Here is a 14,808-nt window from a genome sequence, read left to right as displayed (position 1 = left end):
AAATGTGAGGTGTCCTCAGAAAGTTCATGTGTGAGATAATGCAAGATGGTTTAGAGATGAAATGTCTGGGTTAGGAATTAACTGAGTGGTAACTGTAGGCAGGTAGGGTGGAGGATTGCCTTTAGGGTATATATTTTGTCCTTGTTGAGCAAAACTACCGTCTCTCCCTCTCTCTCTCTACCTCCTGATGCCATGCTCCCAAATGCCTTCCTCCACCACACACTTCTTTTTTTTTTTTAAACACTATTTTTTAATTTGTTTTAATTAGTTACACATGACATTACAATGATCTCAACATCATACATTTGAATCAGATGGGATATAATTTCTAATTTTTTGAGTGTACAGGTTGCAGAATTACATTGGTCATGCAGTCACGTATATACCCACAGCAATAATGTCTATTTTATTCTGCTGTCCTTCCATTCCTCCCCTCCCCTCCCATCACTTCTCTCTACCCAATCTAATATGACCCACTTCTTTTTTTTTCCCCTCACATCTTCATACCTGAATTCTGTATAACGTAGGGGGTCACCTTCCCTCTTCCATGCAATTCCCATTCTCCCTCCCTTTCCCTCCCACCCCTCTTCCCTATCCAGAGGTAATTTTCTTCTCATGCTCTTCCTCCTTACCCCATTTGAGTCACCTCCCTTATATCAGAGAAGATATTCAGCAGTTGTTTTTTAGGGATTGGCTAGCTTCACTCAGCATAATCTGCTCTAATGCCATACATTTCCCTGCAAATGCCATGATCTTGTAATTTTTTAGTGCTGAGTAATATTCCATTGTGTATAAATGCCACATTTTTTTTATCCATTTATCCATTGAAGGGCATCTAGGTTGGCTCCACAGTCTAGCTACTGTGAATTGTGCTGCTATAAACATTGATGTGGCTGTGTCTCTGTAGTATGCTGTTTTTAGGTCTTTTGAGTATAGTCCAAGAAGAGGAATAGCTGGGTCAAATGGTGGTTCCATTCCCAGTCTTCCAAGGAATCTCCATACTGCTTTCCAAATTGGCTGCACCAATTTGCAGTCCCACCATCAATGTATGAGTGTATCTTTTACCCCGCATCCTCGCCAGCACTTGTTGTTTGACTTCATAATGGCTGCCATTCTTACTGGAGTGAGATGGTATCTTAGAGTTGTTTTAATTTGCATTTCTCTGATTGCTAGAGATGGTGAGCATTTTTTCGTGTATTTGTTGATTAATTGTATATCCTCTTCTGAGAAGTCCACCACACACTTCTGCCATGATGTTCTACCTCATCTCTACTTTGAGGAAGAGTTGGCCATCTATGAACTGACACCTCTGAAACCGTGAGTCCCAAATAAACTTTTCCTCCTCTAATTGTTCTTGTCAGGGCTTTTGGACAAAGCAGCAAAAAAAAAAAAAAAAAAAAAAAAGCTGACTAACACATTTCCCAACACCACAGTGAAATGATGTGACAACATACTGAGTATTAATGAGGAATACTGTCCAACTGCAGTAAATTAGCAAAGCTGTCCAGGAGGAGTCTGTCCAGAGGGTCATCCCTTATGCCTCTCCTTTACCTGCTAGTGTTTTTTCTGAAGTTTTTGTTATCACAATTTAAATGTCCATCAAAAACAAAACAGCTTTATAAATTACAATACATGTACAGGTTAAAACAGCAGCTCTGTTAGTATTAACAATACTCAAGGTATTCAGAAGAAAAAAAAAGCAACAAGTAAAACCACATGAACAGCACGCTGCCCTTAAAAATCTCCCAAGAAGTTAAACGCTTATATCAACATAAACCACTTCTAGAAGGCTATTCAAGAGACTGGGACCAAGAATGCCTCTGGGGAGATAACCTGGTGGCTACTGGACAGGGTGGGAGTTTTACTTTGCACAGTAGAAATTCTGTATCATGTTTACATACTACCTATTCAAGCAATAACTTCAAAATGCACATAATGTTCCCTGACATTACACTGAAACCACATTATAATGCTATTTCACTGCACAGGGAAATTTAATCTGTGGCACATCAAATGTGGATCTCAGCCATTGGGATCTGGTTACTGAAATGCCAGAAGGGCACCCTTCTAAAGTGGCTCCTTACAGGTTCCTGTCTGGAAGGTATCCTGTGACCTGCCCAGGGGCCTAAAAGTATCCCTCAGCAAGAACTGTGGTTTCCAAAGCACTTCTGCAAACTACCATATAATCACTGGGTAGACACAATAAGGAGGTAGACATTTCCTGCCTTGAGAAAAATAAACATTTAGTAAAAGAAAGATATGTATAGGAATAATTACAGGGCTGGGCTGGCACAAGCCTGTAATCCCACCTACTCAGGAGGCTGAAGCAGGAGGATTCAAGTTCAAGGACAGCCTAAACAACTTAGCAAGACCATGTCTAAAAATAAAAAAGATAGGCAGTGTAGTTCAGTGGTAAAGTGCTCCTAGGTTCTCTCCCAAGCGCTGCAAAAGCTTTTTTTTTTTTTTTTAAATTATGAGGCCACTTCATCTGGAATGAGGCTCTTTTTTTTTTTTTTTAAGAGAGAGAAATATTTATTTTTTTAGTTTTCGGCAGACACAACATCTTTGTTTGTATGTGGTGCTGAGGATCGAACCCAGGCCGCACGCATGCCAGGCGTGCGCACTACCGCTTGAGCCACATCCCCAGCCCCACCTACTATAATTCTTTACAGGTTTCTCTCCTCACTGGATGAGTACTACCTGTTCTTTTTTTATGAGTTTTTGTAGCCCCTGCTTCAAGCAGAGACAGCCCACTGAAAGGTTTAAATGAATCAATCCTCCATAACTACAGTTGTGACAACTTAATAAGGAGAATTATAGACTCCAAAGCAGGGAAAATAGTACACCAAGTAAAAATATAAACGTCTTAGAAATATGAAAGCATTTCACAGGACAAATGTTTCCATGATTGGCTAAAGGGTGACTTAGGACTCCAAAATACATGCAATTCATTTTTGGGTGCTTTAGAATTTTAAGTGTTTTAGACAATTTGGCTTTCCCAAAAATATTTTGGATTTCTTGAACATACTACTGTCATTGAGAACTCTTTTGCAGCTTTCCCAAATGCATTACTTCACCTCAGACCTTTAGCCTTTGAGAGTGCTATTCCTGCCACCCACAATTCCTATAGCTCACTTACCCCTACCACACACTACACACACCTTCCCTATCAGCTTTAACTTGCCCTTCAAAATACACTTTAAATTCAAATCTACATTTAAAGATAACTTGTGAGTGTAGTATTATAATTAAGAATTTATTATTCACTCATGAAAGACCATACTCTGCCAATACAAAAATCACATCTCTTAATGCGTGATCTCTCTAAAGTCAGAGATTTCTTACATGTCTTTGAAACTTTCCTTGCCCTTACCAACTCTCTTTCCCCAAACATAGCTCTAATCCTTGCCAGTATTTTGCACTCAGTAAATAATTGTTCAAAGAATCAAAGCGCCTTTTTGTAAAATCATACCAAGATTTCAGCTACAACAGCTCTTTCTTTGCCTTTCCTTCTCTCCCTCCCTCCCTCCCTCCCCCCTTCCTCCCTCTGTACTGAGGACTGAACCAGGGCACTTAACTACGAAGCCACATCCCTACTCCTTTTTTATATTTTATTCAGAGACAGGGTCTCACTGAGTTGCTTAGGGCCTTGCTAAGTTGCTAAGGCTGGTTTTGAACTTGTGATCCTCCTGCCTCAGCCTCCTTGAGCTGCTGGGATTACAGGCATGTGCCACTGCACCGGCCTAGCACCCTATTTTTTAACCCACAATATCTACAGTAAAGTTAATATTGTCTAAAAGATTTTGTGTTAACAGTGTGACCTTTATCAGTTTCTACCTATCTCAGTCAGGCTAACTTCTATACCTTTGTAACACTGTTGCCCTTCCTTTATGCTTCCTAAGCCCCTGTGCTTATATTTCAAGTAAGCATGTTTCCTACACATTGCTGCCTGAGCAGGTACAATACTTTACACAAAATGGCTGCTCAATATAATTCTGCTAATGAACTATGGACATTTTTAACAGTCCTTACTGTTGTTCTAATAGAATTATCTTAAAAGTCATGATTTTTAGAAACCACAAAATTGATTTAAATCTAAAAAAATATCTATTATTGTATTTCAGTTAGACAAGCAATAGGTTTCAGAACAACTACTGAAATTTTCCCTGACTTGGGGAAGACTATCAGTATTCAATTTTATGAGCCCCCCACCTCTACGTATTTCATAGAAATCCAGTGTTACACTGAACACAGAATGGCTCAATCAGTGGGTTTTCTTGGCTCTAGCTACATTATGACTAAATATGGGAAACCTAAGTTTAAATGGCCTTCAAGGCTCTACTGTCATCTCAAATTAAACTGGATCCTTTCCACTCACAAAGTCACATACCCAAGTGGGTCAAGTTCTGTGAGGGTCTGTCCTTTCCATTTCTGCAATCACCACTGAAGTACTGGCCCTTATAGATCACATGGTAGCCCAACAGTCTGACTAAACTTTTCTTCTTTTCTCTCTTTAATCCACCAATCACACTGTTACCAATGTAATCTCCACTTAAAGTCAGTGGTTCAAAATGTTGGATAATTTTGTCACTCCCTTCTCTCCTTGAACACCTGACAGCTTCTGGAGACATTTTTGGTTATTAAAACAATAGGAGTGCTACTGGAATCCAACGGGGGTGGGTGATTGTCATGCAACCAAGCATCCTACAAAGCAGGATAGCACAGCACTTACCACAAGAATTATCCGGCCATAGATCACCAAGTTTTTAAAATTCTCCGAGTATCAGTTTCCTTATCTGTACAAGAGGGTTAAGAAACTACCTTAAAGGGTAGTCAGAAAGACTGTGTCACTGTATACAGAATGCTGAGCACATCTACACAATGGGAGTTTTCACACTTAAAACAAGGTACAATTCTGTGTATCTTGTCTTAGGGTAGAATGAAGGCTGATGGTAGGAACAGAAGTCCTAAAAAGAGAACTTCAAATGAACAATAAAGAGGTATTTTTCTGGACCTGAATACATTATATGCTAATAATATTAACAAATAGGGTGCTGAACCATGGTTAGAACAAGTGTTATTCACTGGGAAGGATATCAATGTCATCTTCAAAAATTAGAGGAGATTTAGAATGATGAGCATCCCATTTAAAATAAGTCTTCATTAATATGTGATTACATACAAAAGTGTGTACACCAGCATTGGGGAATCATGGCACACTAACTATGGATAGTATGTATCTGCAATGTTATGTCAAATCTGGCAGGACCTTTCATAAGTCTATGAAACACAGCTTGGGCACAAGGACAAACAGGTAGAAATGTAATCACTAGAGTAACAGCACCAAAGGTGGTGCCTAACCTCATGTCACCACATAGACTTCTGTGCTCATTCCCCTCTCTTTCTGTGGCTAACCCTTCCACAAGTGTTCAGGACAAAGCCTTCTTGCCTTATCACAGACCCAACATCTTCAGTCACTTCTCCATTCTGGGGTCCTAGAGGATCACTACCATCCGACTTCAAATACCCCTTACCATCTCCTATACCACTGTACCTTGCTCCTACAGTTTCTGCCAATTTCTCTGCCTCCCCCCAATCTGTAGCCAAGCTTCTTGAAAGTCTCCACTTCCTCACCTCTCAACTACCATTCCCAACATTCCACCAAATAGGCCAGACTCACTTTTCTGCCCTCATTTTAGGGTTCAGTTTTGCATTGTATGCAAGAAGCCAAAAAGGAAGGAAAGGAGGAAGGGAGGGAGGGAGGAAGACAGTAGTAGAGGAAAAAGAATGTCTGAAACTTGGTAGTCACAGAAACATTAAAAAAAAAAAAAAAGGGAGTTCAGAATTAGTTAATCTTGTGATGCCTAAAGCTAATACGATCTCAGCACAACAGAAATAGGTTTACTCTCTGGGTCCTGGCTATCTCTTACCCAGAAAGAACTCAGTTCCAAGGACAGTATTTGGAAAGTAAGATTCAAACTACCGTAACTGCCTGAAGATGCAACCTGTTGCCCTGGGGAAGTGTAAGACGAGTACCCTAGCAAAGAGCAAGGTCTTTTCTCCAATTGAGTAACTTCTAAAATTTCTTCCAAACAAGACTGAACAAATGATTGCTAAATCATATATTTAGCAAATGAGAAAACATACAGAACTTAAAGCCCAGGTTCTCTGACTCGAGTCCAAAATTTTCGGACAAAGTTTAGAATACTGACATGTTTCATGAAAGTGAACACACCAGAATGAAAAGATACCAGAGTGAACGGACGTAGCACGACCCTGGATTGCACTGGTTAGAGCTTCAACTCCTCCTTACCCGCCCGATTTGGGGAAACAGTGAACGGAAATGGGACTTCCCACTTGGTAGAACCACAACCTTCCTCCAGTAGATTTTCATTCCTTTACTGCTCCCCCTTCTGAGGGCACCTCCCTCCACATCAACCACCAAACGAAAAGATCTAATCTCATGTGTCGACTTGCCTCCTTCTCAGCAGCACCCGGAGAACCAGAGGGGGCAAATCCAGGGCTCCCCTAATACCTCCCAATACCCAGAGACTATCAGAGTCGCGCCCAGGGCCACTTCTTGGCCAGAGAGAAAGGATCCGCCGCAAGAACCCACAAAGCCGCCGACCGTGACTACCGTACAGAGACCTCCTCCACCTCTCACGCCCACATGGCTCACCAGCGTGGGACATGGACGCTGTGAGGTTCCCGTAGCGCTCCTCGTTGTACACCACCACCGCCGAGGCGTTCCTCCGCGCCGCCGCCAGCGCCTTGTCCTTGAAGGTGCAGCCCCCCCGCGCCACCAGGGCGACCCAAGGCGCCGGCCCCTGGCCGCCAGGCGTGGGCACCAAGAAGCGCGTGCCTGGCGCGCAGCCCTCGGGGTCTCCTCCCGGCGCGAGCGGGACGCCCACTAGGCCCTGCGCGTCCTCCTTGGGCGAGTTATCACCGAAGCGGCCGCTCTCCGAGAGGCTCCGCACCGTCAGGTTCGTCTGCGGGTCCACGTACTCGATGCCCACCACAGCCGAGTACCACTCGAGCGCTCGGCTCTGGGACCCGGGCGCGTACAAGGCCAAAGCCAGCAGCGCCAGCGCGCCGCGGGCTCGGATCCCGGCCGTAGCCCCCCGCTGCCACGCCATGGCCTTACCGCCGGGCTGCGGAGGAGCAAGCGGGCGCAGAGCGTGAGGGCTCGCGCGAAGCCGCCGAGCAGCCAAGAGAAACTGCCGCCAGCCGCCGATCCGATGGGGAGTGAAGCGAAGGAGGAGGAGCCGCGGCGCACGCGCACCTGGAGGGGCGTGGGAGCGCGGGGGCGGGGCAACGTTGTCCCGCCTCTTCTCTCTCGGGTGGAGTGCGCAGGCGCGAGACGCTCTCCGAGACTGGGTTGAGTAGGTGAGCGGCTGAGCTACATCCGGGGGCCAGCTGAAGCTAGTGAGGGTGTGGCCACCCACGCCTCTGCTTGAGCCACGCCTGACCCTCTGGGGCAGAAGCAGAACTTATGCCATAGTACGCCGAGCGACCCCGAGTCTGGGAACCGTCCGAGTAACGGGGTGCAGAACGGCCGGCGAAGGACCGCGGTTGTGTGAAATCTCGGCTGAGATTTCTGAGATGTCTGAGTTGACCGCGCAAGGCATAGGGCAAAGACTTGCCTGGTCTAAGCCACTTAAAAATACGTTTTGAAAAGCAGCCATAGTCGTGCGTGTATTATCCACATGTTATCTGAGCCCCTCTTGGTAGTAATTTGGTAGTGAGTTTTAATTCCTTACGCTTCTCTCAAGGGTTGTTCCCAACAACCCTTTGTGTTATAGCGGTGTCCTCACCAGGACCGAGGGTCCCCAGGAGGTCCCGAAGGAGAGGGAAGGGTCAGCCACATGAGCTGTGAGAATTCTTGACACGCAAAAGGATATTAAGGACGCGTCAGTGTGGAACACAGGATGATTTTATTAAAAGAAAGCAAGAAGTACGCACGCTGAGAGAAAACAGAGTGCAGGGGTTAAAGTGGACCAGGCTGGCTTTACCCTAACATGGAATGCAAAACATATATATACATTATGTGTACACAATATATATGTAATATATAATTTACATATGTATGTATTATACATATGTATATAAATAATAAAATCTAGTTCACAGGCATGATGTAAGAAGGTATTTTTAGTTCTTTGTTTTTTGTGTTAATCACTTGATGTGTTCATCATTACCTGTTAGGGGTTTGTTGGGGGGGGTTATTTGGGGTTTTTTATTGTTTGTTTTTCGGCTTTGTGTGTGAGTGTGAGAAAATCTCAACTTCGCTCTGTGGTGTTTCATGGTTTTTGCTTTGTAAGTTTAAACAGTACTATACTATATTTATGTATAATTGAGGGTTACTGTGAATTTTATCAGGAGTATGGTACATGTGTGGAGTAATCAGATCCTAAAAATATAAATTAGAGAAAAAAATCTTTCTTTGAGCAACGAATTTGGGGTCTATTTTTGTTTATGCAAAAGTCAGGAGCGAGGTTACTTAGGAACCTGTGGATAAGTTCTGATAATTGACTTAATAGTGTTGTATGTGAACAAAGTTATGTACAAGTGGAATTTAAAACAGGAATTTAAATATGGCCACTCTTATTTTATCCCATGTCTTTTTTCTGTCTAATATTATGTCTTCTATCCTATCTCAGTATTTTATGTATAATGTGTAAACTGCCATTTAAATGAGCACCTAGGTTATATTTAATCAATTCATAGAAAAATGGGTAAAGAATTTGTTTGGAAATGAATACAGGTGATTCGGTGTCCATATAAAACTGCAGTAGATACAAAGTCTACTTGCTATGTAGCATTGAATGATTCCAAACACAATTTCCCCCATGAACAAAACAGATTTTGGTATAATAAGAACTTGTAGTGTGGGGCTGGGGGTGTAGTTCAGTTGTAAAGTACTTGAGGTCATAGGTTTGATCCCCAGAATCACCAAAAAAAAAAAAAAAAAGAGTATATGTCTGTTTCCTCCTCTCTTGGAGAATATGAAGACTCTCCATATTTGAGAACTTGGGAGTAAATTCCCCCTCACCTTGAGAATGTATCATCATACCTAATCAGGCCCCATATATGAACTACTAGACATCAAAACACCTACAAGCCTAAAACTTTGACAGAGATACTTTGAGAGTCATGGCACCTCACACTGTTAGCTGCTTCTCTGAAGACCCACAATCATAGGCTATGCAGACCTTTAACTAAGCTCCCAAGCCAGACCTGCCCATACTGGCATTACCTTCTAGCTTGATCTGTGCTTCTAGCTTATCACAGATCTGTGCTGTAATGGTCAAACCAGTTTCTCCTGAGAACAACTTGTATAAAGGTACACTTCAACCTTTAATTAGATTTACTTTCCTCAGAGGCCTGTTTTCATCCTAATTGAGCAACTAGACTAATAATTATGGAACTCACCCACTATATGGTTAATATACCCGGCACTATCAAATATCTTTCCTGGGAGATTTCTTCACATTATTCTCCTTCTCTTTCAGCATTGTGAACCTAAGGAAGAAATTCTCTTTGTAAGGCAATAAATCATGTGATTTGTGAATTCACACTTGGCTTAGCTCCTTATTTTCACCATACAAAACACTACTGTTGTAGGAACTTCTGACTGACTCATCTTCCTTCTTTGTACAAAGATCTATAATTACAGGAACTAGGTTGTTGGTACCCACACCACATTGTTAAACCCCCTCGTCTTTCCTCTTTGTCTTTCTACATGTGCTCTGAGATGCAGTCTGGCCCACAATCCATGAGTTATTCTTGAAATTGGATCACCTCTCTGATCAGGAAACTAATTGTGGAAGATTGATAGAATCCCAGGCTTAAGGCCTTACCTTTGTCCAGATCTAGAGTAAGAAGGGAAAATATGGTGATCTATGCAGGCTGGGAACAAGTCTCAGAACCTGCCCCCCCAACTTTATGCTCCTGCAAAACAAAAAATACTTGTAGTTCCCAGAACACATTATTGTGGTTTCGTGTTATGTCTTGCAAATTCATTTCTTTCTTCCTGAAATAATCTGCTCCTGGCCCTTTTCCTGGCAAATACCAACTTGGTCTTCAAGTTTAAAACTCCAAAGTTGTTTCTTCTGTAAAATCTACATTAGTTAACTCTAGGCAAACTTAGGTGTTCCTCCTGTTTTCCACATTGCTTGTGTATAATTGCTTATACATAAATGTTGTACTGGCAATACTGTTTCCCAGGCCTGTTTTTTTTTTTTTTTTTTCTTCTCAGAGTACTGTCAATGTATTTTTATTGGTGCATTATAACTACCAAGCCAGGTTTTTTATTTCTTATAATACTATGCATGTGTTGTGTGTGTAATCAATGTTTGTTAAATGAGAAAAATGACTCTTTTGTACTATTCCAGGTTTATAGACTCAACAGGCTAAGAGAAACAGGCTTTGGAGCTATTGAACCCTTGGGCCCAGCCCAGCCTCTCGGTTTTTATTCTTTCATTACCAGCTGTAAGCCTCAACTGATTTTCCCTGATCCAAAACTGCTACTCCTATCTCAAACCTTCATGACCTCTTTTTGTGCACTGGCTGCCAAGTGTCACTCAGACTCTTCAATTCCCTTTGTGTAGTGCCCCAGAAGAGCTCACAGGCCTTACCCCCAAGTCTTTTTGTTTGTTTGTTTGTTTATTTCTTTGTTTTAGGGACTCAGTCATGAGACCATAATCCTGGAATAGTGCAAAAGAGTCATTTTTCTCATTTAACAAACACTGATTACACACACAACAGGAGAGAGGTGTCTTTACCCTCTAATCATTTTATTAAGAAACATTTCACACATTTCCCAAAGCAGAGAGACTCCCAAAACTGCATGCACTCATTCAGTAATGATCAAGTCATGGCTAATCTGAGTTTAAATTTATCAACAGTTACTTCCTCTCTTCCCTGTTGGATTACTTAGAAGCAAATTCCAGAAACTGAACCAAGCTCGGTGGTACACTCTTGAATCCTAGTTACTTGAGAGACTGAGGCAGGTGGACTGCTTGAGCCCAGGAGTTTGAGGCTGCTTGGGTAACAGGATACCTATCTCAAAAATAAATAAGTAAAGCAGTATGGAGATTTCTTGGAAAATTGGGAATGGAACCACCATTTGACCCAGCTGTCCCTCTCCTGGGTCTATACCCAAAGGACTTAAAAACAGCAAACTACAGGGACACAGCCACATCAATGTTTATAGCAGCACAACTCACAATAGCTAAACTGTGTAACCAACCTGGATGCCCTTCAATAGATGAATGGATAAAAAAATGTGGCATATATACACAATGGAATATTACTCAGTAATAAAAGACAATAAAATCATGACATTTGGAGGTAAATGAATAGAGTAAGAGAAGATAATGCTAAGTGAAGTTAGCCAATCCCTCAAAAAACAAATGCTGAATGTTTCTTTGATATAAGGAGGCTGATTCATAGTGGGATAGGGAGCAGGAGCATTGGAGAAATAGATGAACTCTAGATAGGGCACAGGGGTTGGTGGGGAAGGAAGGGGGCATGGGGTAATTAATGATGGTAGAATGTGATGATCTTTATTATCCAAAGTACAAGTATAAAGACACGAGTTGGTGTGAATATACTACATATACAACCAGAGATATGAAAAATTGTGCTCTATATGTGTAATAAGAATTATAATGCATTCTGCTGTCAAAAGTAAAAAAATTACATAAAAATAAATAAGTAAATAAATAAAAATTAGCTCAGTTTTTAAATATACTTAAATATCCAGTCAGTGCGTAAATAGCCCTGATTTTTTTCCCAAATGTTATTTTACATTTGTTTGGATTAAGATTCACACATTACATTTGGTTGAAATGATTCTCAAATTCTTCATTCATAGTCCCCCTCCCCTCCCCCCCCCATCTTTGGAGTACTAGGGATTGAACCCAGGAGTAATTAACCACTGAATCCACAACCCCAGCCCTTTGATTGACTGATTGATTGATTGATTTTGAGATAAGTTCTCACTAAGTTGCTTAGGACCTCACTAAGTTGCTGAGGCTGGTTTCAAATTCACAGTCTTCCTGCCTCATCCTTCCGAGTCTCTGGGATTACAAGCATGAGCCACCTTTTCTATTCCCTTTGGAAGAAATTTGGTGATTTGTCTTCTACAATTTCCACATTCTGTATTTAGCTGATTAAAACCTCATGGTATCATTTGGTATTTTCTATTCCCCATATTTCCTGTGAATTGGTAGTTAGATCAAGAGATCTGATTTGATCTGGATCTGATTTAGGAATAAGGATATATTTCATAGGTTGTGCTGTGTACTTCTATCTGGAAGCATATCATATTGTGGTGCTTTTCTTCTTTGAAAAGTTTGTTGCCATTAATAGTTTTTAACTAAATCTATTATTTTATTATAGGTTTGCAAAATAAACTTCCTTAAAGGCTTGCAAAATGATATTCTATCATTCCTTCTTCGTTTATTAGTTGGAATACTTGTATAAAGAAAAATCACCCCTCAGTTTCACTGAGGCACAGTTTGTACAGAATAAATGCTTGATTCTTTTATTTATCAGTTTTCGGAATAATAAATCCCTAACTAACTCCCCTCTGAGAGAATTCTTTAAAATTACCACTAGCAACATAATAATTTAGCATCCTTGATGTGTTTCAGTACTTTGCTATAATTGTTCTTATTGAACGATAATAAAATTTCCCATTATAATAACTACTGGCCAGTGGGAGCCTTTCCAGGGTGGCTCCTAAGTCCATTGGACAAAACCTTGGAAATCTTCCTTGCTTTCTGAAGTCAGCAGAGACCCAGCCATTTTTTAAGGAGTCCTTATAGGACACAATCTGTCTCCTGCATTTCTTTTCTTTCATTCATTATATAAATAATATGTGCTCATTATTAAAAAAAAATGTCAGGCCAGGCATAGTGGTGCATGCCACTAGTCCCAGTTACCCAGTAGGCCAAGGCAGGGGGATTGCTTGAGACCAGGAATTTGAGGCTAATCTGTGCAACATCATGAGATTCTGTCTCCCTCTTCCCAATACACACACCAAAAAATATTTTTAAATAAATAAAAAAAATCAGAAGACATAGGTCAATTGAAAGAAGGTTTAGAATACTATAGTTATTCCAGAGAAATACTGTTAGATTTTAGTAAACTACATTCTACCCTTTTTTCTGTGTCCACATATTATACCTTTTAAAATGACAAAGTACAATGCATATTGTTTGCTCACTTGCCTTTTAAAAACTCAGCAAATCTTCATAAACATTTTTCTCTACCATGAATCCATTTCTCCAAGATATTTTATAAGGCTACCTGGCACTTCATCATTTGAAATCAACAGTTCAATACCTGTTCTTGGACATAATTTTTCCTATTATAAAAGAATTTTTAATTTATGCTTTAATTATAAATGATAATAGTTAAATACATAATAAAATTTGATCTATAATTTATATATAATATTTATAATATTCATCAATGAAAATTTGTACAATTATTTAATTTTCTCTGGAGGAAGGACTTGAGCTCCAGAGATTTACATTCAATCCTCCTGATGATTCCAATGTGCAATCTGCAGCACAATGAAAACTGATGGATAATAATGACTTATTGTTCCAGTTCAATGCTGTCCTGGACCCAGAACACCTTTGAAGGGGCATACAGAAATCTTCTTCCCTGCAAGCACATCTGGTCATGACAAGCAACTGGAATAGCTACATAGTCAGTATAACTAGGATAGCTACATAGTCAGTACTAGTGGCTCTCAAAGGGTGGTCCTTGGGCCAGCATTATTGACATTACCTATAAATTTGTCAGAAATGAAATTCTTGGGTCCTACCCCAAACTTAACCTAATCAGAAACTGGTAGGTGAATAACCCAGTAGTTTGGGTTTTAATAGGCTCTTCAGGTGATTCTGATGCATACCTCCCTTTGAGAAGCACTGACCTGGTCTCATACAATAATTTCTCTTGGCACCTAGGTTTTGACATCGCTGTTTGAGAAAATCATAAACCATAGCATCTTGCTTTGAAAGATCTCTGTGCTAGCTACAATTTATTATTACTCTTAATGGGGCTCCAACCTTCAAAGTTGTAATTGGAAACACACCTTTTTTTAAAAAAAGTTCCTTTCAATGCTGGAGATCTGAACTGAAGGCTTCATACATGCTGGATAAGCATTATACCTCTGAGCTACATCCCCAGCCAGAAAAACTTTCTTAAATGTGTATTATACCAAATTTTATTTGATCCACACCAGAGACTTTAATTATGTTACCAAGTTAGCTTTTTGTTTTTCATTTTTCAGAATCAAAATGTGGTCACTTGTGCCAAACTCTACTAAAAATATAAATAAATAAAGCAGGGAGTTATGAAGGCAGGGATCCCTTGCACCTATGTATAGTACAAGAACTATCACAAAAGACTCTGCTAAAACTGGAACTTGGCCCAAAGGCCACCACAACCTTAGACAAAAAATACTATGATGATATCTGCTCAGCAACTGACCGTCTAGCCTTGGACTGAGGTTATCCTTATTATTGATTCATGTAGCAAAGCATTATTGTTTCGAAACAACTTATGTAATCTTCCTCTTTTTGCCTTTAAAAACTTCCCCTTGCCTCAACCTCATTGAATGCCCTCATACTTTCCTGTGTGACGTGTATTCCCACTGCAGTGCTACTCCTGAATAGACTCAAAGTTGGGAGCATCTCCATTCGTTTGTTCTTTTAGTTTGACACCCCTAATAAAGAATTGCATTGGAACCGAGCCATGGTGGCACACACCTGTAATCCCAGGTGTCTA

At 40.8% G+C, this 14,808-nt stretch overlaps 1 protein-coding gene and 1 long non-coding RNA gene across 3 annotated transcripts in view; one reads left to right on the top strand and one right to left on the bottom strand.

The window, feature by feature from the left end:
- Positions 1-7,401, bottom strand: part of Rnf149 (ring finger protein 149) — a 28,026-nt gene extending 20,625 nt beyond the window's left edge. For both annotated transcript variants that reach the window (XM_071601961.1, XM_027951804.2), the window contains exon 1: positions 6,680-7,401. In XM_071601961.1, the coding sequence (XP_071458062.1) occupies positions 6,680-7,136 (457 nt within the window). In that variant the 5' untranslated portion in view covers positions 7,137-7,401. The remainder of the gene's footprint in view (positions 1-6,679) is intronic.
- Positions 1-14,808, top strand: part of LOC139701757 (uncharacterized) — a 240,145-nt gene that overhangs the window by 203,870 nt on the left and 21,467 nt on the right. The gene's annotated exons all lie outside the window — the stretch shown is intronic.

The sequence above is a fragment of the Marmota flaviventris genome, chromosome 14 (assembly GCF_047511675.1).
Source record: "Marmota flaviventris isolate mMarFla1 chromosome 14, mMarFla1.hap1, whole genome shotgun sequence".
NCBI lineage: Eukaryota > Metazoa > Chordata > Mammalia > Rodentia > Sciuridae > Marmota > Marmota flaviventris.
This window is presented reverse-complemented; position numbering and strand designations above follow the sequence as displayed.